Below are 25,880 nucleotides of genomic sequence, written 5' to 3'. Positions count from 1 at the left end.
GATAGTGTGCTGTTGAGCTGCTTCTATTTGTAGGGCTAGCAAACAAAAACAAAACCCACTGGTTTGAAAAAAAAAATAATTAAATTCTGCTGCAGAAATGTGTCAGTTTTCTACCAAAATGTTTAAATGCTACATGTTAACAGTACAACCCAAAATTATATTAATATAGTCTGTTCAGTCTTGGGTTTTAAAAAGCAGGGATTTTCTGTGTTGCTGCATCCAGTGAACTTTGATTAGGCTTTTCTGCATTACTTGAAGAATGAACGTAATGGAATAAAAGCTATAATCTCTGGTGGGACATTCATTGTCCTATTTGTGTGGCAGGATGCAGGCAGGGAGCCATACTCAGAAACCATCCTTCCCCATTCAGCCAGAAGTGGCACCACAGAAAATGTCTTCCTTATGAGGTTGAGGGGAGGAGAGCGGAAAGGTAAACTTATTTAGTGTCTGGACTCAGCTGCTGTAAAGTATCTCTTTATGTTGGCTTGAAGGTCAGTTGAGGCATGCAGGAGGTTCCTGGCAGAGTTCAGTCCATCACTGGTCGTTATAATTTGCCATAGCTAGTAGTTGAATGTATATGAAAACTGTTTTTATATGAAGACTGGCTAAGGTGTAGTAATACTGCTTCTTACAGCTATTTGAGTCAGAGAATGAGATCCACTGAAAAGTTATTTGAGCACAGAGCTCTCAGGCTGGGATTAGTTATCTTCTTCCTTTTGTCATTTGGAGGTAATTCATCATTTACTTACAAGAAGTGGCAAAGGAGTTATTAGCTGTATCAACAACATAGTCTCCAGAAGAGGGGTGCATAGTTGTTGCCACATACTGATGGAAATGAAATGTAGTTTTCAGTTAATGTAATAGACTTCTAAAAACGAGTGAAACTGTGTTTGTTTCCTTAAAAATCAACATAGAAACTCAGTAGTGGGTGTGTTAGGCCAAAACTGCAAGCAATTTAAAATCATCACATTCCACTTAACTCAGAGGAAGGGCTGACTTCTTGGCACGGTGTGCCTGTTCACATACTGCAGTTTCCATTTGAAGCCACTGAAGTATAAAGGTAGGCAATTGCTTGCCAGCCAAGAAACTAATACTAAACATAAGGATTTCACTGTGGCGTTTCAGCCTTATCTTTGAATTGGCTTTCATAGTTTCCAACTACATAGCTGGAATAGTAAACAGGTCTGGCCATAACCTGTTTATTTTTACACCTGTAGTTAAACCTGGCCACTGCTGTAAACCGAGGTAGTTCTTTGAGGTCATAGAGTGTCTCTGGCATAACATCTTGTTGGCATGTGCTTGTGTGCAAGATGAGGCCTGGCCCTCCATGGGAATTCTTTGTCTGTTCTGCCGAGCTTTGTGGATATTTGGAAATTATGGTTGGGTTCTCATGCACATCTTGATTTCAGCAGGGCACTCGCTTTGTGGCGACCCGGACAGCTCTGTTGAGACAGCTCCAGAGGAGGCAGAAGTGCAAGACTTGGAGTCATCTGATGAGGCCGATAAGATGAGCAAGGTGAGAAAGTTTCATTTTCACATGACAAGGAGCAAAAGCACAATATAGTCACAGCTGATGTGCTGGCTTCACAGCTGCATGCCATTAAAGCATCTTTCTTGGGAAAACGTTAATCTTACTTTTAAGGTGTTTAAGATTATATTGAATGTAACAAATTACAGTTTTGATTATGGCATATCACTACCTCTTAAGCAAGACTTGTGCCCTTTTTCTGGGTTGGTTCACATCTTCAGTATCTTGTGATAATATTCCCCTATAGTTTTTAAATGGGCTGGTTTATCACCTCCTTCACCAGAGCAGGTCAGCTAAGCCAAAATCAGGTGGATTATTGCTATTTCTTATTCTTTCTTGATTTCTAGGCATTACATCCTAAGGAATGTAAGTTAAACAGTATTTTATCAAATCAATAGCATAGCACACATGCTAGTTTTAAAATGCAAACTAATTATAGCCAATCTACCTGAAATTGAAGCAAAACTCTCCAATTATAGCTAAGAGGTTGTGCAAATGGATTGCTAATTGCCATCTATTAAGGGATGGGTTTTTCAGTGGTTGGTAGTTTGTACTTACTCTGGTGCTAAGAAGCTTTCTTTACACATTAGGTGTGATGATTAGTGGCTTTTAAGGCAGAATCAAGTGAGATAATTTTAAAGACACCAATTGCTTTTAGGTATTTATTGCATAGGTGATGGTGAAAGTTTACAGCTAATTTTCTACAGAATTAATTATCTAGTGTAAATCAGATCTCACTCAGTTTGTGCTTGTGTACAGGTGTGGTTTTTGTCAGCTCTTGTTTCAACTCAAATGTGTTATAGTGAGTTCTGACTTGGTCCCTGTGCTATTTACATGTCATTGTATTGAAAGGAAGGAAAAGACCTTGGCCTCTTGTTTCCTGATCTCTTATGTCATGCTAGCCTGTAGTTTTGTCTTTGATAGCCAGACAGTGGAAGTCAGATAAGAGAAAACATTCCTGTGCATGGAACATATGCAGAGCTTGCATGCAGAGAAGGTGATTAGTGGTACAGTTTGTTTCCAGGTTTTATTATGGAACCTTTTCTTGTAAGTACAAAGAAATTATTCTTTAGTGAGTGGAAGTGTTTGTTGATACTTTGGGGTTTTTAACTGTAAATATGTGGGACTTTCATATGCTCTGAAAAGAGTAATTTCTGTTAAACGTTGGAGCTGTGGAAGAGCACGGAGCATAACACATAGCTGCTTGGGGAATAAATGTTCTTGCTGTGTTTTCCGTAGCTTTCTATTTCTGAACTATGTGACAGGCTGTGGGGTTCCATTTTGCATCTTGCCTCCTGGATCTTCAGAGCTGTAATTGCCTGAAGCAAGGCATAAGGATTACACGATTAGCCCTGTGGCTCAGCAGATACAGTTAAACTGAGAAATGTGCATTAGCAGCTCTGATGCTTAATATTTGTATATTGGAAGAGTAACTCATAACCCTTAACAAGCCTCGGTTTCCAACAAGGAGAATATCTGTTTTTCTGTAAATGAAATGTCGACATCAGTACATGTTTTCTTTTAAAATTCAGAAATAGGTCTTGTTTTGTTTGTGTGATATAGAGGGGAGTGAGGCATTTTGCTTCACATTCTGTTTGTTTTGGGATAAACTGCTTGAACTGGTCTTCCGTAAAAAAAGGGTCTTCCATAAAAAAAGGAGGACGTGTACAAATAGTATATATACAACATACTCAGTTTGGCAAACTCATGAATGCTGCTGTCCCTATTCACATAGAAGAGCTCTGTACTAAGAGGGGCTTTCTTTGTGGTTCCTCTCTAATGAAAGCTACAGAAACCCCCCAGTTATTCTGCAATGTCTATAGAGAATTCCAGTATATGGTAGAGGGGAATTAAAAAAGCTCAGTCAATGGGAGGGTTTTCATAATCCCATTGCTTTTCTGTGTGCTTCAGAAAGCTGATCTGTGTGGGGACTAAGGAGTCTGCAACATGTTTTTTCACAGAAAGTCACCACCCGGCTGGTATGGTGAGGAAAAAAGCAAAGGTGTTTTCCTGAGCATGCACTGCCACACCTTTCCATGCTCCTAGGATTATGGCGAAGAAGATTAAGCCGATGTCCTCAGCACTGTTTTATACGGGTTATTTTTGTACATGGGAATTGAAACACTCCGCCCTCGTACCACCAGGAGGGGCATGTTCCCCTATATCGACGTTACTGCCACAGATTCCAGTCATCCTCCGGTGCTGGAGTTCAGGGAAGACTTTCTTTATTTTCTGCACTTCTTGGCAGAAGCAGGGCAGGAGCACTCTTAGCCATTCACTACTGGGCAGCAGAGGAAATCCATTTTAACTACACTGGAGCCTCCTAGCTAAATGCAGAGTTCCCCTTCTTTCATTGCAGATGCAGGATTAGCAGCTGAAGATCCAAAAATAGCATTTGGGTTGTCTTTTGCCTTGTGATAGCACGATCCTGAGGCAGGGCTTAGTCCTGCAAACACCACAGCTCTGTGCAGTGGTGCTGGCGGTCTGCTGATGCCCAGAGAGCGCTGCAGAGGAGAGCTCTCAGCTCCTCCGAAGAAACTTCCTAGCTCTCCAGCCAGCAAAGCGATCCTAGGGGAGAGTTAATAATTCATGGGAAAAGGAGAGGAACGCAGTGCCGCAGCTCTCCTTCATCCGCTCTTGTAGCACAGGTTGGGTAGGCTTTTAATGAAGGTAAGCTGTGTGAAATCCTGCCAAAAGCTGGGCTCGGGTCCCTTCTGACATACCTGTAACTTTCTCATGTAGGTGATGGGTGGATGTATAACACAGGACATACTTGAATGAGTCTTCCCTTTTCCTTTTCCTCTCTCCCAGCTGTCTCTTTCCCTTCCCCCAGCATGTGTGCACGTGGGTGTGTGTTTCCTTAGTAGTGGTGCATTTGTTTCTTAATCTGCAAAAGCCTCCAAGCTGTTGGTGAAGGATTTGGAGGGTACACCATTAGCTCTGAGGATTCCTTCCTTTTCTGAAAATCCTATCTTCTGTATGTCTTAAAGACCTGATGATGTAGAATTTACTTCTCCATCACTATTGTCAAAGGAATCATTATAATAATAAGCAAAAATGAGATGTCTGTAGAACTATTCTGGTAAAATACTAGAAAAATGTTTCCAAGGTGGGTCGAGACGTCAGCTGTGCAGTGGTGTGGGATAGCTCTTGTTCTCTGGACTCGCTCCTTATCTAATTTCATGATGCCTTCCCTGTGCCACCCAGTCTTCTTAGGTATAGTATCTCTTGGGTTGAAATCTATGTTAACAGTAGCAAGCAGGTATGCTTTCTGGGTGCAACTCTTTTCCTTTAAGCCATGCCACTAGCAGTGGCCTGTGTTGTGCTCCCAGTTGTTTCTGCTCTGGGGTGGGCTCCTGCCTTTCCTTTTTCTCTCTGTTTACTGTGGGAGCCAAGAGGCGGAGAGGGCTGGGAGGGAGAAGAGTGGGGGAAAGGAAATCCTGTTCTCTGCCACCTCTTCAGGCTTGTTTTCATCTAGCATGTGAATTCAAGTTTCAGGCTGATTATGAAATCTAGATGATGTCCCTCTGTCAGTTTCCAACAGAATATCAGGAACATTTCATACCAGAGTAATTTCTTAAATGGTTACGTGCCTCTGTGATGACCTGACTGTTTTGGCCTTTTAAATATTGTAGAATAAATTGACATTCAAAAGAGGTACCCTGAAAATGGAGTATCTGCGTGTGTTCTTAACATTGTAGGTTACCAAAGGCTAAAATGGGTGTTGCGTTGCATCTCAAGATCAGTCTTTGTGTGTATTTTATCCTGTAATGGTTCTTTGAACTTAACTGGGGATGTGTTTTCAAAACTGTCATCGGTTAAAATACTGCAGGACACTCATTTCTCCCCATTTCTAATTAAAGACATCTGCCTCTTGAAATGGAAAGTCATTACCTTGCAGCACTTGTGCTTGGGGGAGCATGCTGTAATGGGCTGTGTGTGTACATGCTTATACCATTTAGAGGTATTTTTTCAGAGAAAATAGGTCGTCTTCTGTCTGCAGCATTATTCAAGACCAGAATTAAGTCTCAAAACCTTCAACGTGTTGCAATAGATGTGAAGGGATTAAAACAGGGATTTGAGGGGTAGGTTTTCCAGTAGCGTAACTGGCTTTTTTAAGTTCTTTTAATTCTGTGCCTCTGTCCCTTCAGATGTTTAATATTCTCTGGCAGTGCTGTTCATAGCCAATCGGCTTGTGCTCAGCCACAGGCAAAAGGCATTTATATTCCTGGGCTGCTTTCACCTCTGCTTTGCTGCATTTCAGGCTCTCTGCTGAAGTTTTTCTCTTAACAAGTCTGTGAAAAGCAGCGTTGAGTTCTCATCTTTGTCTGGTAGCTGGCTCTTAATTCCAGCTGATGTGGTGAGCGAATGAGGCCAGCGGCAAATGACACATGCGGAAAGGCTTTGCTCAGAGAAATATGCTCGCTGCCTGCCCTTATTAAAATGCAGCCGTCTTCTGTGTTACGTGCCTAGTAAGCAGCACAGAGTATCTGTCTGGAGCGGGAAAGCCTTTTGGATCAGCTGAATATATGGAGAACTGGGATTTTCCTCCTAGATGAGGGACAGCTCTGGCAATATTGTCTTTCCAGTGATGTCGGCTCTTTGGAGAGTTAACCGTAAACTCAAGGACGAAAGCGCTGGGAGAGCTGGCGACTCTCTGTACCGTATGCTGTATTTGGTGAGCAGATCTACTGTGCAATGCGACTAGTCTAAGTAATTAGCAGTTAAATGAATTTTCATGCTGTTTTAATTTTCAGGTTATAAATTCGAGGCTGAGCTGTAACGTATATACCCTGTAGAGGCTTTGTGTTACTGTGCAATGTCGTTAGCAGTCTTGGCAATTCATGAAAGGGTGCAATTTGCCTGAGTTTTGTTTGGAAGATCAATGCTGTGTAGAGTTTGCGGTCCGTGGCGGAACAGAGATGCTGCGTGCCATTCAAGGGGGCAATCTGCCTGATGCCCAGGCACCCATATGTCTTTATACGGTCAGCACAACAGGAAATGGCACTCCGCTTTCAAAATTACAGGGCAGGCAGCCAAAACTCCCCACTGTGGACAGCATCAACATGCTTGATGAGTTTAAGGACTTGCTCCTCCTGCATGGGAAGGATGCGAGCCTAGCTCCACTGCTGAGCCCCCTGCAGAGGAGGGGTTAATGTACTTGCAAAGTAAACTTTGCTTTACAGCCCAATTGTGACAACCCTCCATCTCATTTTAAGGTTGCTAGGTGGGATTGCTCGCAGAATTGTGCCTGAAGTGTGATGCCGTCATTGTCCTGGAGAAATCCTGGTGCAGTGCTCTCATTGTCACAGCTGGCAAACAGAGCTGGTACTGGGGGGGTAAAAGGATCTGTTTCTGTTCTAGACCTTCCCTACTCTATCTACTTTCACTAGGAAAATGAGGACAGAGAGGCTTTTGTTAATACTGTTTTTTGCTGAAAGTAGTTGTGTTCTGAACCTCCCTGGGTGCAATATGCACCTGCTTTCTGTCTAGGAATGTATTTTTTTAAAGTAAATATAAAGTAGACAGGATTATGTTCAGGAATGAAATGTCAGTTTGTTCAATGAACAAACAACAGAATAGGTTTGTGAACATTATTGTGCTTGAGACTTTTTGTCTGTCCAAAGAGTATTAGGTAAGTGATACTCGGAAAATGGGTAAAAAAATGTGAGGCGTGGCAGTGGCAAGGCAGAGCTCAGTTGCTGTTGGCTGGAACTGGGCATGGCTGAAGTCAGTGAGTGGTTTATTAAGTGTGCACAAGTGGAGATAAGGCTTTTAAGTCTTCTACACTTCCTTTTTGGCATATGGATGTAACTATTCCTTCTGGGGCAGACTGTGTGCCTGTATGACAGTTATCCAGTTTTCAGCTACTTGTTAGTGTTTAGCTGGTGTTTCATGGTATAAGTGGATTTTCACTCTCTCTTTTTGGGTAACCCATCTTTTCCTGCAACTTACTGCAAGTGCATGCACAGGGTGGTGAGCTGTCTGTGCATGTGAGCATCTACTGCTTGAAACACTTGGATTATTTTTGGAGTTTGATTCCATCCTGTGTTTCATACATGATAACTTTTTCTTCATACATTTGGCGCTTCAAACAAAATGCCACTGGATATTGTCTTCCTCAAATATTCTTTCACAAAATAGTCTTAACAAGGCTAAATATTTCTGACCAAAACCCTGCATACCCTGGGTCTCAGCAGGCTCAGATCAACTTATATTACTTTGGTTCTTTGTCTCTTTCCAGCAGAGCAGTAACTTGGGCAGGGTTTTTATGTGCGCTGAAGCCAGGTTTTCACCTACTGCACTTTGTGGATTTGGGGCTGTTCAGATCAACATCTCACCTGTTGAAATCTAATGTGAACTTAAGCTTGAAATTTGGATATGCTTTATACTTAAGAGTATGGTGAGTAGAGGCGGAACCTTGCTGAGAAATGAAAGGAATTATTTGGACTAATATATCTTAACTCTCAGTGACACATGCCACTACCAGAAGCTGAGTTAGTTGGAAATGGACTGGTTCAACTAAATGCTTCCTTCTGCTCTCATAACATTTCTCTTTCTTACTCATCTAAGTTAAACCTCAGATACCAAAGATGAATATTTTTTTAATGTAATAAACTGTGTTCAAGAGGCATTTTTGTATAGACAGTCAGTTACAATTAGTTTGTTCTTTACAGTTGTGTCCTGAAGAAAATTATCCTTTGTATAATAGGCATCTTTACTAAAATGCCTTGCAGTGGTACACTCAGGTGAGCATTTACAGCTGTAAGATACCTCTAAGGAAAGCAACTGTATTATGGCAGGAAATCCCTTAGTTGCCACTAGTATGGTTAATGCTCCTTTTGGGCTTCATGGCATTGTAGCTACACTGAGAGGGGGAAAATAGCTATGTGTGAGAGCAGACTGCGCAGCTTATAAAATGCGGGGATGTTTCAGCACTGGGTAATCACAAAGGTGTGGGGTAGTGCAGGCTCTGGATGATGTTGTTGCTACCAGCTGGTGGGAGTAAAGTGATCTCCCAGGGGGCAGAGCTCTGTCTCTAAACTTTAAGGTGGTGATGTGCTTTTCTGTCTTTTTTTTTTGTTGTTGTTGTTTTTTTTTTTTTTTTTTTCTCTTCTGTTGGCATATTCTCTGCTTGAACAAGCTAATTTTCAGTCAGTTGTTTTAGTATGAACTGGAGGGCCATAGAGGCAAGCTGGGAAGTCACTATATCTGGATTAAGATACCATGGCAGGATTAGACACAGAAGGTTAGAGAGGTGTGATCAAGTGCAGCAGCTCTTTTCCCTCCCATGCCCCCTCCAGGTCTCTGGGAGGGACGGAGACGGGCCACAGCCACTGCTTTGGCAACCCTAGAAGCCAGGGGCTGTCGTCACTGACACCAGAGACTATACGTGCTCCAAACTTTTCAGTGTAACAAAAGATGCGAGAAGATGATCTAACATGAAGAGGTGAAGAAAGGATAACTGTCTTTATATATAGACAGCTGATTAAACATTAAAGAAACCAGCTAGATGTAGCAACTTTGAAAAACCTGACTTACGGGGAAGAAATGCACCCTGCAATGCATATTTCCCAACACGGAACATATACACAGTTACTTTTCCAATGAGCTTGTGTTTGAAGCCTTGAGAGGCTTTGGTTACCCAGATGGCTCTGCTTCCCCAGAAAACAGCTTAGAAGGTTTCTGTCTCTGTGTTGTCTCCTTGGCTGTGTTGATACAGCTATTCACAGGACTCTTGCAAACTAGTTTAGGGAACTGGCAGAGGGCTGGTGCATGTGTTTTGTTTGCACAGTCATTTTTGGTTCCTATTCTTGGGCCTTTTTGTTTGTTTGTTTGTTTTTCAGTCTTAAGGGCTGGATGAGCCTATTTCAATTAAAGCTCATGCTTATCTGAAAACAGGAATGTTTTTGAACATCACTTCACTTGCACTTCAATTAACTTGAATTATGGAAATTTTTCTCCTCCCCCTTTTCCCAGTCACTGAGAGATAGGCTAGACAGATATAGAAAATGATGTGTGCACTTCTGGACTTCGGTGCCTGTTAAAAAGCCCCCAAACTGCAGTTGCTTAACTTCAAAGGCTTCTCAGTTCCATCATTCCTATAGCTCTTACTTAAAATATTACTGCTGGTCTTTCCTCTTCCTTCTTTTTAAAGAGTACAGAGCAGGTCGCTGCTTTCTGTCGCAGTCTGCATGAAATGAACCCTTCTGATTCAAGTGCTCATCCTCAGGAATTTACAGGACCCCAGCTGGCCACCATGAGACAACTCACAGATGCAGATAAACTGCGAAAAGTTATCTGTGAACTTCTCGAGACAGAACGCACCTATGTCAAAGTAAGGGGTCTCACTGTGTTGTTTTAGTCTGCTAATGTTTCTCTACTTTCTGGAAAATCTTCTTAGTTTTTCTCTAATACTTTTGTTTCCTGCATGTATCTCTTAGTTAGCTTACATTAAATTCTACTAAAATCTGTCCCTAAAAGAGTAACTTAAACCTCTGAAATAAGTAGGCTTTCCAAATTCTTATGCTATCACTTTGAAATTGCTTAGCTGATGTGCAGATGAGCACTGCTTAATGAGATCTGGTATTGATTTTGTAAGTAAAACTGTGCAAGTGTTTCCTTTTACTAACTTAAATTCTGTGAAATGTGACTATTTTGTGTTACGCGTGAAGGGGAAAAATTCACAGACCAGGTAAACAGTGATCTTTGCCACCTCAAAATATTCAGAGGGAGTTCAAGAAACCAACACGGGAATCTTTTTCTGAATTTTTAGGACTTAAATTGTCTAATGGAGAGATACCTGAAGCCTCTACAAAAAGAAACGTTCCTCACACCAGATGAGGTATGTTAACTGTTGCTTATCTTTTTGCTAGATAGCTTACACACACCTCTCCCCTCCGCCCATCCCTCAGCTTGACCAAAGCAAGGGCTATGGAGAAATTCTGAATTGCATTTCTTTTAAAATAATTAATTGAGTGGAGCATAAAGGTACTCCTCAATAATAGTCTGTAGGGGTTTTTTTTCTGACATCACACTGATTATACAATTAGACTGAGAAATACTGAAGTTCTGGAAAATGTGCTGCAAATTGAGAAATACTGAAGTTCTGGAAAATTTAGCTGCAAATTGATATTTTCAGCATTTTGCTTTTTTTCCTCTTATTAGCTGGATGTTCTCTTTGGGAATCTGACTGAAATGGTAGCATTCCAGGTAGAGTTCTTGAAAACTCTTGAAGATGGAGTAAGGCTGGTTCCAGACCTGGAAAAGCTTGAAAAAGTTGAACAATTTAAGGTAATCTCATTGTTTATATTCTGAGTAGTCGTTTAATACTCTTCACCTATTTGTCTTGACTGCTGCCACCATTCATGTAAAAACCTACATCTGCTTACGTTTGAGATTAATTTTTAGCTAATGCTGGAGCTGTTTGAAAAACATCCTGTTACAGTTATAGTTTATGCTACATTTAGCCATATAGAGCACTAGAAATCTGTAATGTCATGTGCTTTTAGATGCTATTTTTGTTGTTCTGCCAGATTTCTTGTCTCAGGCTGTCAGGAAAAGCTGGAAATGGAAAGTTACATACGATCTTTGTTCTGACAAGTCTGATATTCAGAAGCCCACTAGGTCTACAGATCAGAACTGTAAATTGAATTCCCTGTTTGGGCTTTTGATGCGTTAGCGGAACTATATAGCAAATACTTCCAACTACCATCAGATGTGCACCAAAGGTAGAAATGTAAACTAAAGATATATAAACTGCATTTTTAAAAAATAGGAAAATGTGGAAACAAGTTTTGTTTTATTTCTAATGCAGCCATGCACTGGATATATGGCAAATAGCTAATACAGCGTTTTGTCTTTGGGGAATGTTACTCTTGCTTTGAGCACTCACCTTGGTAGAGGACAGGATGTCTTGATGAATAATAATAATTCCACTGGGATTACTCTTCAGCTACCATAAAGTCCTGGAAGAACTACTGAAAGAATTTGTCTTTTTGTGCATGTGTGGCTTTGCCATCAGGTGCTTGTTTAAAATAAGCATCAGTCATGAACACTACCCTTGCGTAACTAGAACACAGCTTTTGTTTTGTAGGAAATGTTCCCTTAGTGGAGAGCACAGACACACTTCTTTTAGTGGAGTGTGACCACTGTGCTCTGAGAGGAGTGTGAAAGAAGCCTCCCTTTGGAGAGAGCTCTTGTCTTCTGAATGCTGCTGCTTCTACCTCTTTCTATAACAAGTGCACCAACTTCACTTTCAGTTCTGTCCTATGGGCATAGTCTGAAAGCAGTGTACCAAATGGGACTTCAGGGCTTCGTGGTTTCAGTTCTGCAGTTTGCTTCTCTCTGCTGACTGTAGGCAAGCTGCCTATGTGTTGTCTCACCCCCCCACACCGTGTTGTCTTGTTCCTAAGTGGGTAGTGGAGCAAATGCTTGACTGCGGTATAGACATCTTAGGGAAATATTGCGCTTGGCCGTTAACACAAACTCATTTTCAAGTGAGTGAAGACTTTGGTGTGTTTATGCAGAGGGATAATATCCTTGCTTTCAGCTCCTTGGTGTCTTGATCCATTGCCAAGTCAGATACATCCAGTCCTCTGTGTGGCCTCTGGTTGTTACTTAGATCAATAAGGTTTTAAGCTCAGGCATTTAAATATAATTCTGGAGCTGTGAACTTAGTTCCCTCTGTAGTCAGTGGTGTCTCCAGGTCATCCTAACTGGAACTTGGCTAATGATCTTAATCACATAGCCTGAATCCAGACACCAAGGCTAGGCCTGTTTCTTGCTAGATTATGTGAGGACACTCTAAAAATGCAGTATCCTGTCAACCAAAAGCTAGATGGAAACTTCAGGTGACCTGGCAGAAGAGGAAAACTGACTTTCATGTGTTTTTTTCCTAATGCTATTTTTTTCTTTTTTAAATTCTAGAAAGTGTTGTTTTCCTTGGGTGGATCCTTTCTTTACTATGCTGACCGGTTCAAGCTGTACAGTGCCTTCTGTGCCAGCCACACAAAAGTCCCCAAAGTACTGGTGAAAGGTAAGAGGCATGTGCTGGATGAACAGACCTGAGCATGCGGAGAGATGTTGTGGTGACATGTGGGTTTGGGATGGCACAGGTGGTCCTTGTAGATGATGAGAGGTGGCCACTAAACCCCAAATCATCAGGGGAGTTGTGGCAGAGGAACGAGGGCACAGACATGCCTGGTTGCTCTCCAGGAGCCTTTACAGTAGGGAAGTAAGACCATCTGGCCTGAGTGGCTTGCAGAGAGCTCTGTGCCATGGGTGTTCTTGGACCACCATTGATGTAATGATACTTGAGTAGCTCATTACAAGAGGTCATTCACCTCACATGTAGTTTTTCCCCCGACGCTTAATTTATTCTCCCCTGACATGTTCAGTTTCTTTTCAGTCATGTGGGGAGTGGAAAGATTTCATAAATGGGCAATGTGACGTGCGCTAATGGATCACTGTGTACTTTGGAACCGGGAGTGGTGACCCTTGTAATGACCTCTGGATCCTCCTAGAGTTTGTGCTGTGAATCCTCACTAGTGGCAATCCCACTGAAGCTCCAGCCAATGTGGTTGAACTCGTGACAGCCACTAGAAGAGAATCAGCCTGAGAGAAAGATTTCTGGAAGCTGTCTAATTTTAACTTCACCATGCTGTCTCCTCTATTCTTCCTCTCACCTTCATTCCAATTTGCCTGAGAAGCTTCCATGTATGAATTCCTAGTAGAAGTTGGCTTGCTGAGATGGAGATAAATGAACTGTGGTCTGGCTTCTAAATGCTCATGGGTCTTCTTCCCTCGGAGTGATGTTTTTTCCCCTGCGAACATGTTAATCTCTTAGAGTTAGCAGTGCTTCATGCAATCAATGTTTGGCCAAGACGTTAAATAAACAAATGCTTCCAGTTTAGGAGCAATGCCATTAAGGGAGGAGCTCTTACTTTTCAAAGAACATCTGGATGCCTGACGATCAAAGGTTTTGGGGTTTTCTTCCTGTGCACGGTTTTTTTCATTTCTACTTGTAAACTCTTATTTACTATGCTGCAAAGAATACTTGGTAGCTCTGTGGAACACAAGAATAAATGATTTGTTTCTAGTCACATCCATGCTTTCTTTCAGCATTATTCTGTTAGTCCTTAATGTTAAAACTGTAGACTAGGTAGATCTGGTTGTTTTGGTTTACTTTTTCATTGCTGACTGTATTTATAAATGAGAAATGGTTGTGCTTGAATTAGCACACAAACAGAACTTAAAGTTTTATTGCAGTGATAAATCTCTTTAAAAGCCTGGGAGTGTATTTCAAGTGTAATTTGGTGTCCTCAGCTGAGGTGCAGGTGGCTTTTGGATTTGAAACTGAAGTTGCTTTGTTGAAGTCAGGTGACTGCTTGCAAAAAACCCACACAACCTCGGCAGAGGATATGGCTCTAATAAAAGCAATTGTGTAGAGTTGTTACTGCACTGAATAACTTGTATGTCTAAAAATGCCACCTTCTCTGTGTTTCCCTCCCTTTAAAAATGTAAGTTCTAGTAGAAGGAGCAACAGAGAAATCGGTATTTTTATAAATTCAGTAGCAGTCAGGTGGAAAAGATGGTAGCAATCAGGTGTCCAGTCTGTCTATGCTTCCTGAATATGGTGTGCTATCATAATTTACTGTGCCCTTCCTCCTTACTAGCTCTTGATTTTTGTTGGTGGTGTTTAGTATTGTATTTTAAGGTCTAATGAGGTAACAATAACCAGACTTGCCAACATTATAAAGGTGTATGAGACTAGACTTACAGATACCCAATTTGAGCCTTTTCTTAAAGGAAGTGGATAATGAAAACAATTTATGCTGTTCTAAAATAGTTGCAAGGCCAGAAATCGTGTGGGTAGTGAGATTAAAAACTGCATGTATTGGTACAGTATGTGGGTGCCTGTTGTTAAATCATAAAGAGCATATCTGTGGCAAAGTGTCAGTAACTCAAAACCTGAGGTGCATATATCTAATACTGTAGACCTGATAAATCTGCACTTCTTTGCAAAATGTCTCTGGATAAATGAATTTAAAGCTGGAAAAGTCACTTTATCATGGCAGGTGTTACAATTTTTGATTTATCCAATCACTTCATTTTACTCTTCCAGCCAAGACAGACACTGCTTTCAAGGCATTTCTGGATGCTCAGAATCCCCGACGACAGCACTCCTCCACGCTGGAGTCTTACCTCATCAAACCCATCCAGCGGATACTGAAATACCCTCTCCTGCTGAAGGAGCTCTTTGCTCTGACTGATGTAGACAGTGAAGAACATTATCATCTTGATGGTAAGGAGCTACCTTACATTGCTCTTCCCTGTTTAATCTCTGATCTGGAACGCTCTGCCTCCCACTTCCTCTCAGAGGCTTAAGAATACCTTTTGTCTCTTCCCCTATCTCTTTGTCTTTCTTCTAGTGGCCATAAAAACAATGAACAAAGTTGCCAGCCACATTAATGAAATGCAGAAAATCCATGAAGAATATGGGGCAGTGTTTGACCAGCTCATAGCAGAACAAACAGGGGAGAAAAAAGAGGTAACAGATGATCAAATTTAAGAGAAAAAGGCTGTTATTTTGGTGCCTGTAGCATGAATGTTAAATTGTATCAAATATTTACCTTGTCATTTGTACCACGTCATTTAAGTGGGTCCTGGCGCAAACGGGTAAATCCCAATACAATTCGAGAATGGCTTTTCCATGTATGGTTCACTGACTGGAACCAATGTAAAGAAGTAGTGGGTTAATTCACCTTCAGTTTGTGGTTGGGTCAAAATCACATCCCAGCCTGCAGTTCACTATTTTGATGTCCATGTCTTGGCTCTCCTCTTAATCTTGCTCCACCAGTCTGAGTGGACTGGCATGCTGAGGCAAGTCTGCACTAAGATCTTTAATCCGTTTAAAGAGCTAAAAGTGTGAGGTGTGGTGTGTGAGAAACTGCTGTTTCTCTATTAGAAAGTGTTAGTGGGCTTGATAATGTGAGAGCACCTTGGGCTTTGGTGTAGATGTCTCATATGGCTCAGGCAAACACTTGAAGATCCAGTGTGGCTCAGTCCTGGCTGACCATCTCAAAAACTCATGGCAGATGTCTTGAAGTTTCAGATTGAGACCTGGACTCATAGGTCTGCAACCCAGCAGTGCAGTGAAGGAGAGTGGTGGGGAGTGAGAGGGCAATGAAGTAAGGTCAGGGAGGCTCAAGGAAGAGGTGGAGACACGCTAAAGGGCTGATGGGAGAAGTGATGTGGGTGAAGGCTAGAGAGAGGCATGACTGTATGAGTAATGGTGATGGGGTTTTGCCAACGGCCAGAATGAAGAACAAATGTAAGAGGCATTGAGCTACAAGCCAGAGAGGTCTGGGACTGAGTAGTGTTGAGGAAGCTTTGGGTGTGAGAGCTGGATAGCAGCAGCGGGGAGGGAGGATCAGATGGTGGGTAGAGAGGGCAGAGACTAGGGTAGCTGCTGGCAATCAGTGGTGGAGGGAGCGTGTCAGGATGTTTGTTGAGAGAGCAATTGTGGTTTGGTGTTAATCTTGGAGAGGAGACTAAACACCTATCTTAGTGTTGCTTTTGTTATGGGGGAGACTTCAACTTGTGCTGATGGTATCTGTGGCATCCTTTGGCAAAAGTCAGACTTCACTATGAGGAGGGTGGAGGAATGGGATAACAAGGCCCCTAGATGGGGATAGCCCTTAATTTGTCACTCTGGAAGACTGTAAATCAAAGTGAAAGATAAGGTTGCTGCAGTATTAGTAGGCATCTCCCAACAGTTGTTATGAACTCCTTTATTAGCCCATTTCCAGAAATGTGGTTTCCACAGATGAGCCTTTGGGCAAAATCAAGAGCCACAGCAACTGTGGGGAGGAAGTGGTTTGACCGCTTCACATGATGAGGTCTCTAAACTTTACCCCAAACCATGTGTGTGTGATGGGGGCTGTGCTTAAATGTTCAAACAAAATAGAAAGAAACTGGTAGGAAGAAAAATGGACAAAGGAGAAAAAAAGCAAGGAAGACGGCATCTTTTTTTCCCTGACTTCACACCAAATTATGAGAGCTTGACTCTGAGTTTGACTTCTAATTCATGCTCACCAATTAAGGATTTACATGCATCTATTGCTAACTGTTACAGTCTGTCTGCACATGCTTTAAGTCATCAGATTAAATACTCCAAAAGCTAGCTTGTGGGGCTTTTTTTGTTTGTTTAGGAATAAACTTCAAATAAGTTTTCTTGAATGGAAATTCAAGTAAGCTTTCTTGAACTGATCATACATTGTGTCCTTATGCGTGTATTTGTGTTGGCAGGTTGCAGACCTTTCGATGGGGGACTTGCTCTTGCATAACACAGTGATATGGCTGAATCCACCCGCTTCACTAGGGAAATGGAAGAAGGAACCTGAGCTGGCAGCATTTGGTTTGTATCCTAGTAATTTTGTTTCAGATGCCTAAAAGACTGTCAACTGTGTCTTAGCAGATGTTTGTCTGAAGGCAGCTGAGTACTGCCTTCTGCAAGGTTGGCTGGAACTTAAAACCATCATCTCTTTACTGCAGTGGTCTGTTCTGTGTTGATCTAAAACTGGTGAAGAATTTGGAGGTGACTGCTGTAATAGTGCAAGAGTTTCTTAAACCCATATCCAAGGGTATGAATTGAGAGCTATATAGAAAGGTATTTCTCTTTGAAAAGATATAGTTCGGTAGCCTGTCTGATGCCAAGTAGCTCTACTTCACATCCTGTAGAATGGGTTGGGGGCTTGCAGAGGCTTTGCCTTTTTTCTCTGTGCCTTTTGCCAGAAAGAACTTGTATATCTAAGCTTTAAGAAGTGCTTAAAAGCTAAGCCAGAACTCCCAGTGAGTTGCTTTGGAGTGGTGTGTCTCCTTGGAGTAGTCTATCTTGGGTGGCCAAACTAGAAATTGAAACTGCTGTTGGCATAGATCTCAAGGTCTTTCCACTGCATTGGAGTGTGGTCCCTTGGAAAGGTACATGATCGCTTATATTGGCTAATCGTGTCTCTTTTACTTTTCTGTATTCTAATACAGAATTATATCAAGTAATGCAAAGTGTGCTAGGTTTTCTTTATTTGTTCCTAAATTTCTTTACACACAGCGTCCTTTTTCCTTGTTTCTAGAAAGCAATGGTGATTAGGAAGACAATGATTTTTATTTTTGTTTTATACCAAACAAATAACGAATGAAGACTCTTTCAGCTTTGCTCTGGAAGAGCATATAAAAATTGACTGCTTTCCTGTAAGTGGGGAAAGCACCTGGTCATACCCTGAAGCCAAGGGGCCCCATGAAAGCTGCTAGGAATGTGTAGCAACTCTTAATTACTCCAAAAAGCTTTAAATTGGTTTCATAAAATGTCCAAAATTAAATGTTCTTGCAATTCAATCCTAAAACAAAGGGTGTGTTTGAGGCCTGAAGAAAGAGATCATAAGGAAAACTGGAGTCTTGAAAGGCAATTTCCAGCTCCATGTGGATGCTCTGTGGCAAAAGAGGAATCGAATTACACCTCTGCCTGCCAGTGCTGCTCACTTTTTAATTCAGCATAGACCAGTGTCCCACCTGGGAGGTGTTCACAGTCTGTCCAAGTGCAGACTCATCTTCTTAACTGTCTGTGTAGCTGGGTGCTGCTTATTTGTCTGAGGTGAACTTAGCCAGGGGGATTAAAGTTCTCTAAATTTTTGTATAGGACTGTTGCTACTTGAATAGTTGTTCCAGCAACTGGTAACTTACACTCTTTAGTTTTGAGTGAATTTGAAGTAACCTGGTTTTGTGTGCTAAAAGTGGTTCAGCTTTGGTTTTTTGGGAAGAATATGCAAGAGGGCTGGTAGGTTTAGTCCTGCTTTCCCTCCCTGTCTCAAGTGAGAGGTGTCTGAGGAGTTGAAAGGTCTATGTGCTTGGGCATAGAGGAGACCTGTTCCTAACCTTACTGACTCCATGGCTTTTGTTTCTGACTTTCTCCTCTAGTGTTCAAAACTGCTGTGGTCCTTGTATACAAGGATGGTTCCAAACAGAAGAAGAAACTTGTAAGTTGCATGGGCTATTTTGGTGATGCTGTGTGCATTTGTGGTGCTGCAATCAAGATTTGCTTTCCATAAAGCTGTGGTGCTAGAGTGTACTTTTGCATACATGATTCTTGTTCTCCACCACGCAACGGAGGTTTTGAGTAATGCCAAGTGGCCTGCTGTTTGGCGCAGCACTCTGCAAGCATTCGTTTAGTTTATCCTTTGCTATTTGCTGGACTAGTTGTTCCTGTGGCCTGCCACATCCCTTCCATGCTGTGGAGTGGAGTTTCATGAAATGAGGTGTTGCCTTGAATGTCTCTCTGATCAGTTAGTGTTATGTGAATCAAATACAAGAGCTGATGTCTGTCAGCTTTCCTAATGAAACACAATGTCCTCACTTCAGTTCTGGCTGTTGCATGCCACTGAGCAAGTGCTGACTGCTCTTAGCTAAATTAGGTCTGCCTACAGTATGTATCAGGGGATCCTACTGGAGTTTAGGATTAAAAGTTAAAGCTAAGTTTGATAGTAAACATATGCCTTGCTACAGTAGGGAACACAGTTTACAGTATTAGAGGAAACTTTTTTATTCCCACCTGACATAAACCATAGTGTGATTTGAAATGCTCGTGTGGTTATCTGAATAACTTTGGAGTGACTAAGGCAAAACTTAGGCATGTTTCTGAGTGTATGTGCACTTGGAGGAGAGAATGCAGCATCGGTCTCAAATGACTTTTGAAGGCATTGATAGTAGTTGATTGGTCTAATGGCTGCTTTTGCCTAGAATTTAGCAAAACCTTCATAGTCACATCAGTGATGCTGGTTACTAAGATGTTGTAATGAGAACAGGAATTGCAACAAGTCTCTAGCTGGACATTCTCCGTGCAAAGCAGAGGAGACTTCTGTGTCTGACTATGCCAAGGTGTCTCGTTTCCTAACGGTATTTTGAAATTCTTCCAGGGAGGATCACATAGAGCTTCAATTTATGAAGACTGGGATCCGTTCCGCTTTCGCCACATGATACCTTTAGAAGCACTGCAGGTTCGAGCATTGGCAAGTGCAGGTAATGTTCCCACTGCATGAATTTGGCAGGGTTCTTAATGTTCATCCTGGGGGCATTCACTGACCAGTGTTTGTCCTTAGTACATGTGTATGCGGTTTCTAGAGCCTGAGCAAGGAACCCACAACCTCAACATCCGTAATAGCCCTGGAGAGAAACAAAGGGGCAGAAGCTCCAGTTGTGTGTGTATCTCCAGCTTGTCATTATTTCTCTGAAACCAGTCAGGGTTCTGGAAAAACAGGACAAAGATGTTGACTCTGGTTTGCTCTGTTACTCTTCCGGAGACTAGAAGGAAATCTTGCAGCTGTGAGACAACAGAGCTAGTGAATTTTTGTTCTTGTCATTGATAGCTTCATGTAAAGCTTATTATATTAAAAAATCCAAAATTTTAAACAATTTTCTCCTTTTGTAATGCATAAATGAAAGTGGAAAGAACATAGGAGGTAGCTGTAAAATATGACAGTATTCTGTGAAATACCTGAAAAGATGAGGGGGAGGTTTCATATTTTTACGGGACTGAGTGAGTGCATATAAAATACTACTAGATTTTGGTGAGTTTAAGTGTCTGTTGTTTCATTGGTCACTTGCCCACTGCTGTCTTTCAGCCATGAGTTAATATTATTTGCAATGCATTATCTGTCATCCTGGATGGTCTTAAACCATTTTTTCAGGATTACAGAATAAATACTTTAATTGGGGTTAAACATGAGAAACTGTTGTATGAAGTGCTGCTTGCTTTTGGCTTTAGATGCAGAGACCAATTCTGTATGTGAGATTGTCCATGTTAAATCTGAGTCTGAAGGCAGGCCAGAAAGAACGTTTCACCTTTGCTGTAGGTAAGTGTTTCCATATTTTCAATGGCAGTTATATTTCTGGTTCTCAGCTTGCCTGTGCCTTTCCTTTAAGGCAGTCTGGGAACAGCCAGTAGGGGAAGGGGAGAGAAGGTGTTAAAAACCTTACTTCTGGCAGGCAGAATTTTGTAAAATTTATTAAAATAAAGGTATATATTTGATCAGCTTTGCATCTTTATGGGAGTATCGTTATTACAGTTGTCGTTTCACAAATTTCCAATGCTCGAGTTTAGCTGGATGTATCTTTATGTTAGGTAGCTGCTCATGTGTCTTGTTCAGCTGGTACATTCATGCCATGAAGTTCCAATCTCTGCTCTTAGGGCACTGCTCTTTCTTTAAGTAAAACTTGTCCATCTTTGTCGTGGTCGTTGCTTTGATGTGTTTTAGAGTTCAAATAAGAACTTGGTACACAAGTTCACCAGGGTCTAACAGAGCTGATACCAAGCCAATTCCTACTACTAGGTAGTAGAGAGTTGCAGGACTTCTGCTTGGTGTGTGTTTACAGGGGACAAACCTGAGATTTAATTAGCCAGCATAGGTCAACTTGATGTTTATCGGACAAAGAGAAGTGCAGGGTTGGTATTGGAGGGAAAGGAAGCCTCAAGACAGCTAAATGTTTTGTTAATGAACTGTGTATTTGTTTCCTTGGATGTGCATTGCAATGATTATTGATTCACCTTTGCTTTGAAAATACTGTATTAAATTGAGTCTTCTCTGGGGGAAGTGCATGCCAGTCAGTTTGTACTGCCTTAAATTACAGAACTGGTCATTATTTATCTCGTTTACAGCAAGGTTTGAGCAGTTTCCAGGAGATAACGCTGCCTTTTGTATTCTCGTCTATTTTTCAGTTCACCAGAACACAGGAAGGACTTTCTGAAGGCAGTGCACTCGATTCTGCGGGATAAACACAGAAGACAGCTTCTTAAAACTGAAAGTTTGCCCTCATCCCAGCAATATGTTCCTTTTGGTGGAAAAAGATTGTGTGCTCTAAAAGGTGCAAGGCCAGCCATGAACAGGGCAGGTACTGTAGGGCTACAGACTTTCAAGATCCCAGTAACCCCAGCACCATTGTAGGACATGTGGTGGTGTATGTTACTTGTATATTAGGATTAGCATTCTCTCCTGTGTATGTAAAACCTGCTGGTTTTCTATGCTTCACCTCGTTGAGAGCCTTAAATTGCCTTTATTTACCTTGCTTTGCACTCAAGGCTCAGCTTTAGAACAGTCCTTCTGGCATGGAAGGAAGAAATGGGATTCCTGTTAATACTGATTGGCTGTGCACTTTAATCTGGAAATGGGTTTCAGCTGAACAAAGCAGAAGCCTGCTGCATATTTCTCAAAAGCATGTACAGAATTTTGCGCTAACCCTAGCACTTTTAAACTAAAATGCACAAGAAAAATCAGCTCCCCCGAGTGAGTGGTTTGAAGAGATAGCTTTGTATGTCCTCCATTTTAGCCTTTTCAGCTCTATTGCTAAAGGACGTGTGCTGCGGCTTCTCACACTTTGAGAAGCACGCACTTGATACTATTATTTTTGTAACGGCCTGTCCTAAGCCATGAATTTTCCTTTTCAGTTGACTTCAGGCAAAAGCAATGAGAAAATCCCAGGGAAAAGCAGGTTTTCATTTTCAGAACACTAGAGGATGGAGGGAAGATATGCTTGCTTCCAACTGAAAAGTACACGGCACCGCTGCGTGTTTTGTTCTGGTCTGTTTTTTTGTTTTGTTTTGTTTTTTTCTGCTCATTAGATCCAGCAATGTAGACAACCAGGCTTTCTGTTCCTCTTCTGTAATGGGCAGGCCAGACCAATAACATTCGCAGCATGGCTTCTCACTCGGGGTGTTGCTAGCCATCTGCCTCAGAGACACTTAGAATCGTAAGAAAGAAGAGTCAAAGGCGGGCCAAAATGCAACTGTTTTACCACAGTGCTGCTTCAGTCAGCCTGTGGGGATAATCTACTGCAGATGCCAAACTTTTTTCAGTTTGACTCCTTAGTGCATTTGCATGATGAATTCTGCAGAGATTAAAATCTCCTCTTAGAGTACAGACCTCTTGCTACAGTTAAAATTTGCAACTGCTGAGCTGTTGTACTTAACGCATGTTTTGAGGCTCAGGGATATTAAAATATGACCCCGCCCCCAAGCTAGAGTTTAGTAAATACATACTGAAGTGCTAAATTGCTGTTTAGTGGAGGGGGACAAACTATAACCTCGGAGTTCACCTGCTTGCCATGGAGCTACGTGTGTGTGCACGTAAAGCGCTGGAATGCCTGCAGGTCCTTCAGCTGCAGGATTCGTCCCTGCTTTGCCTCACAAGCCTCTTATGAAGATGTTCCAACACAGAAGATGTGAATTTGCTAATTGGGCCAGTTGCAAAAGCTAGTAGACCAGCTGATGCTGAGTAAGGAACTTCTGAAATTTTTTCTGGATTTGGGGTTTTCTTTTTTTCTTTTTCCCCCAGTAGGGAGGGAGCGGGGAAGGGAGTAGGAGAGCCTGGACAGGAAACTTACTTCCCCATAAGTAACACGGCAATTGCAGCATCTTCAGCACTGAGGTAGCTACTTGGAAACCTATAGTGTTGCTTCTTACCTGAGACAAAGCAATTCCCCATACCAAGGCATAAAACTAGTTGGGTTTTCATGGTGTGCTGACAGCAGGGCACTGCGTGTGAGAAGCTGAGCTGAACAGACAGACTTTGTGCTGGCTGGCTGGCTGCCTACCGCTTAGGAGGAACAGTAATTGTGGGCCATTATCCCAACTGTGGATCTGAGTAGCAGAAACTCCTTTTTCAGCTGGAGAGAAACCTGTGCTGAGGAGCTGAGTGAAGTGTGACTTGCCTGCAGGGAGGATCCTGAATGACTAGGTCATTCGTGGGAGTCTGCCTGCTTTTGTGCCTAGCGGTGTTAAATAAAGGGCCCCTGGAAGACTAACTTTTTAAAGAGAGTTGTACTGTGTGTAAAAAGCCTGTGGGGTTTTATCTTTGTGTGTGCGCAGTGTCAGCCCCAAGCAAGTCTCTTGGGAGGAGGAGGCGGCGGCTGGCCCGAAACAGGTTTACCATTGACTCAGATGCCGTCTACACGAGCAGCCCTGAAAAAGAGCCCCAGCAGCCCACGCACAGTGGGGACACTGATCGCTGGGTAGAGGAACAGTTTGACCTTGCTCAGTATGAGGAGCAGGAGGACATCAAGGAAACGGACATCCTCAGCGATGACGATGAGTACTGCGAGGCCATGAGAGGTGCTGTGGCTGACCGAGACCTTCGGGAGCGGCTGCAGGCGGCCTCCATCACGAGCAGCCAGCCGTGCCGGGGGGACCACCCGCGCCCAGCCATGGACACGCACGCCTCCAGGATGACCCAGCTCAAGAAGCAGACGGCCTTATCCGGCATCAACGGCGACGTGGAGGGCCACAGCGAGGAGGTCATCTGGGTTAGGCGTGAAGACTTTGTCCCCAGCAGGAAACTGAACACAGAGCTCTAAACCAGTCCCCTTCCCCGCCTGGATGTGTAGGTCTCCCTGTCCCACCCTCCATCCCTCCCTCTCCCTCTTGCCCCCGCACACCGCGGAGAGCTGATCCCGATAGATTGCACACTTGCACACACCATTTCGGCAGCTGAATTGGTCTGAAGCCATGCGGCCACACTTTAGGCAACTGTAAAACGCTCAAAACCTGGAATGGAATAAGCTTATTAAGGTCCTGTCTTACATTACCAAGGGCTTTCACACTATGTTATTTATTCTAAAATAATCAGGGGCTGAAATTAAGTACGGGGAGAATATCTTCACTGGAAAACAAATTACTCTGGATGTCTTAACCTACGTACAGCGAACTAGCTTAAACAATAGCACAACGAACAGAGGGTTTTATAGCCGTAAATTGTCAGTCGTAGGTTCATCTCCTTAATGAGGAAACTGCCTTTTTAACGTGTACAGTTGCAGCATTCTTATTACTTTTCCCTCTTTAAATGTAAGAGAATATACATGTATTTTAGGAATGTGTGAGGAAAGGTTTGGGATTTATGTTGTGTTAAGTCCTCTTGGTCTGTGACTGGTCTAACTTAATGTCAATGTTGGAAGCTCTAGTTTTACATAATGTTATAAAGATGCCAAACTCTTTTAAAAGAGATCCAAATTTAACACTTGAAGAAATATTTTTTTGTATTTTACCTGAGATGCAGGGGCACAAAGGATGAGAGTTTTACAGCATTAGCGTAGCTCCACGTCTAGGATACGAGGCTAGCTTTTTGCAGAGGGTTAGGAATGGTGGTTTTATATTAAAATATGAACTGGAAACGCTTATTTAGGTATAACTTCAGGAAAAGGATTATTGTATATGTTTGAGACTGGAGTTTAGTTAGATAATAAAAAGAATAAAGTAAAATTTCATGGCTGAATTGTAGTGGACCAAACTGATCCATGGTGTAGCCTCGCTGTAGCCAGTGTAGCAACATCACAGATCTGTTTAGTCCACTCTCTCTGGCAGAGTTTGGGCTTAGGGGACAGGGAATTCATGGCCAAAAAACTGACCTCATCCACTCTCCTACTGTGGGTGAAACTAGTGTATTTTAATTCCTTTATAAAAGCTTTTCCACTGCAATAGAGTATGAACAAGTTCTACACAAGCAAACCTCTTTAACATTTAAAATCTTTTATTTAAACATCTAAAACAGGGTAAAATGTGACTAAAATCTTGTGGTTTTTAAGTAGACTTCCAAATGCGAAACACAAAATAGCACTTTTTTTTAAGATTTCTATAGCTTTTCCCATTGCAGTTTCACCTGTAGGAAAAAAGGAAGATTATATGAAATTTTCTTTTTTTTTTTTGTTGTTGGTATCTATTGATGTTTGACACATTAGTAGGTACTTTGAAAACCTGAAATTTTATAATAGCTTTAGGATTATATTTTATAAAATCCACTCTGACTATATTTTAAAACATAACAAAAATTATTCCCCCCAAAATTCCATCATTGTCTTTGTGTCCCAGATAGCATTCTTCCCTTGCCCGCTCCCCTTTTCTGGTTTCTGGTGCACTATACTTGATCTTATGAAAGCTTTCTCTATTAACTTTTTGCTATCTTCTGATTTCTTTTCGTAAAAGCTTTAGAAAGGTTTCTATACCCTTTGTATTATCACATCATTGTTTTATATCATCTACCTGTCAGTTGTGTCCCAGCGTATTAGAGAAGCAGAGGTTTTAGCTGTCCTGTGCTGTACCCAGCGGAATACAGTCAGCGCTGAAATACTGGAAGGCTGGTACTGGGAAGGTACCGTTGTTCTTGTACATAATGTCATGACATGTCTATGTCAAAGGTTCTTATATATTTCTTTTATAAGCTGAAAGAAGGTCTATTTTTATGTTTTTAGTTCTATGAATGGAACGTTGTAAATGCCTGTCAGAAATAAAATACTGGAAAAAAATACAAGAGTGTGG

The 25,880-nt window shown here is 41.9% G+C and overlaps 1 protein-coding gene across 17 annotated transcripts in view; it reads left to right on the top strand.

Moving 5' to 3' along the window:
- The window catches only part of TIAM1 (TIAM Rac1 associated GEF 1), a 189,340-nt gene extending 163,479 nt beyond the window's left edge, over nt 1-25,861 (top strand). For 13 of the 17 annotated variants that reach the window (XM_074902654.1, XM_074902626.1, XM_074902643.1 and 10 more), the window contains 13 exons: nt 1,410-1,516; nt 9,687-9,866; nt 10,305-10,373; nt 10,697-10,822; nt 12,458-12,566; nt 14,655-14,834; nt 14,962-15,080; nt 16,841-16,949; nt 18,503-18,561; nt 19,498-19,600; nt 20,346-20,433; nt 21,297-21,469; nt 23,442-25,861. In XM_074902654.1, the coding sequence (XP_074758755.1) occupies nt 1,410-1,516; nt 9,687-9,866; nt 10,305-10,373; nt 10,697-10,822; nt 12,458-12,566; nt 14,655-14,834; nt 14,962-15,080; nt 16,841-16,949; nt 18,503-18,561; nt 19,498-19,600; nt 20,346-20,433; nt 21,297-21,469; nt 23,442-23,926 (1,907 nt within the window). In that variant the 3' untranslated portion in view covers nt 23,927-25,861. Of the gene's footprint in view, nt 1-1,409; nt 1,517-5,760; nt 6,207-9,686; nt 9,867-10,304; nt 10,374-10,696; nt 10,823-12,457; nt 12,567-14,654; nt 14,835-14,961; nt 15,081-16,840; nt 16,950-18,502; nt 18,562-19,497; nt 19,601-20,345; nt 20,434-21,296; nt 21,470-23,441 lie in introns of those variants that run through there. The other 4 variants (XM_074902693.1, XM_074902713.1, XM_074902732.1 and 1 more) reach the window with 3 other exon arrangements.
- The last annotated feature ends 19 nt before the right edge of the window (nt 25,862-25,880 follow it).

This window comes from Athene noctua, chromosome 1 (genome assembly GCF_965140245.1).
Source record: "Athene noctua chromosome 1, bAthNoc1.hap1.1, whole genome shotgun sequence".
Taxonomy (NCBI): Eukaryota; Metazoa; Chordata; class Aves; order Strigiformes; family Strigidae; genus Athene; species Athene noctua.
Note: the sequence above shows the minus strand (reverse complement) of the source record. Positions and strands in the feature narration are given on the sequence as shown.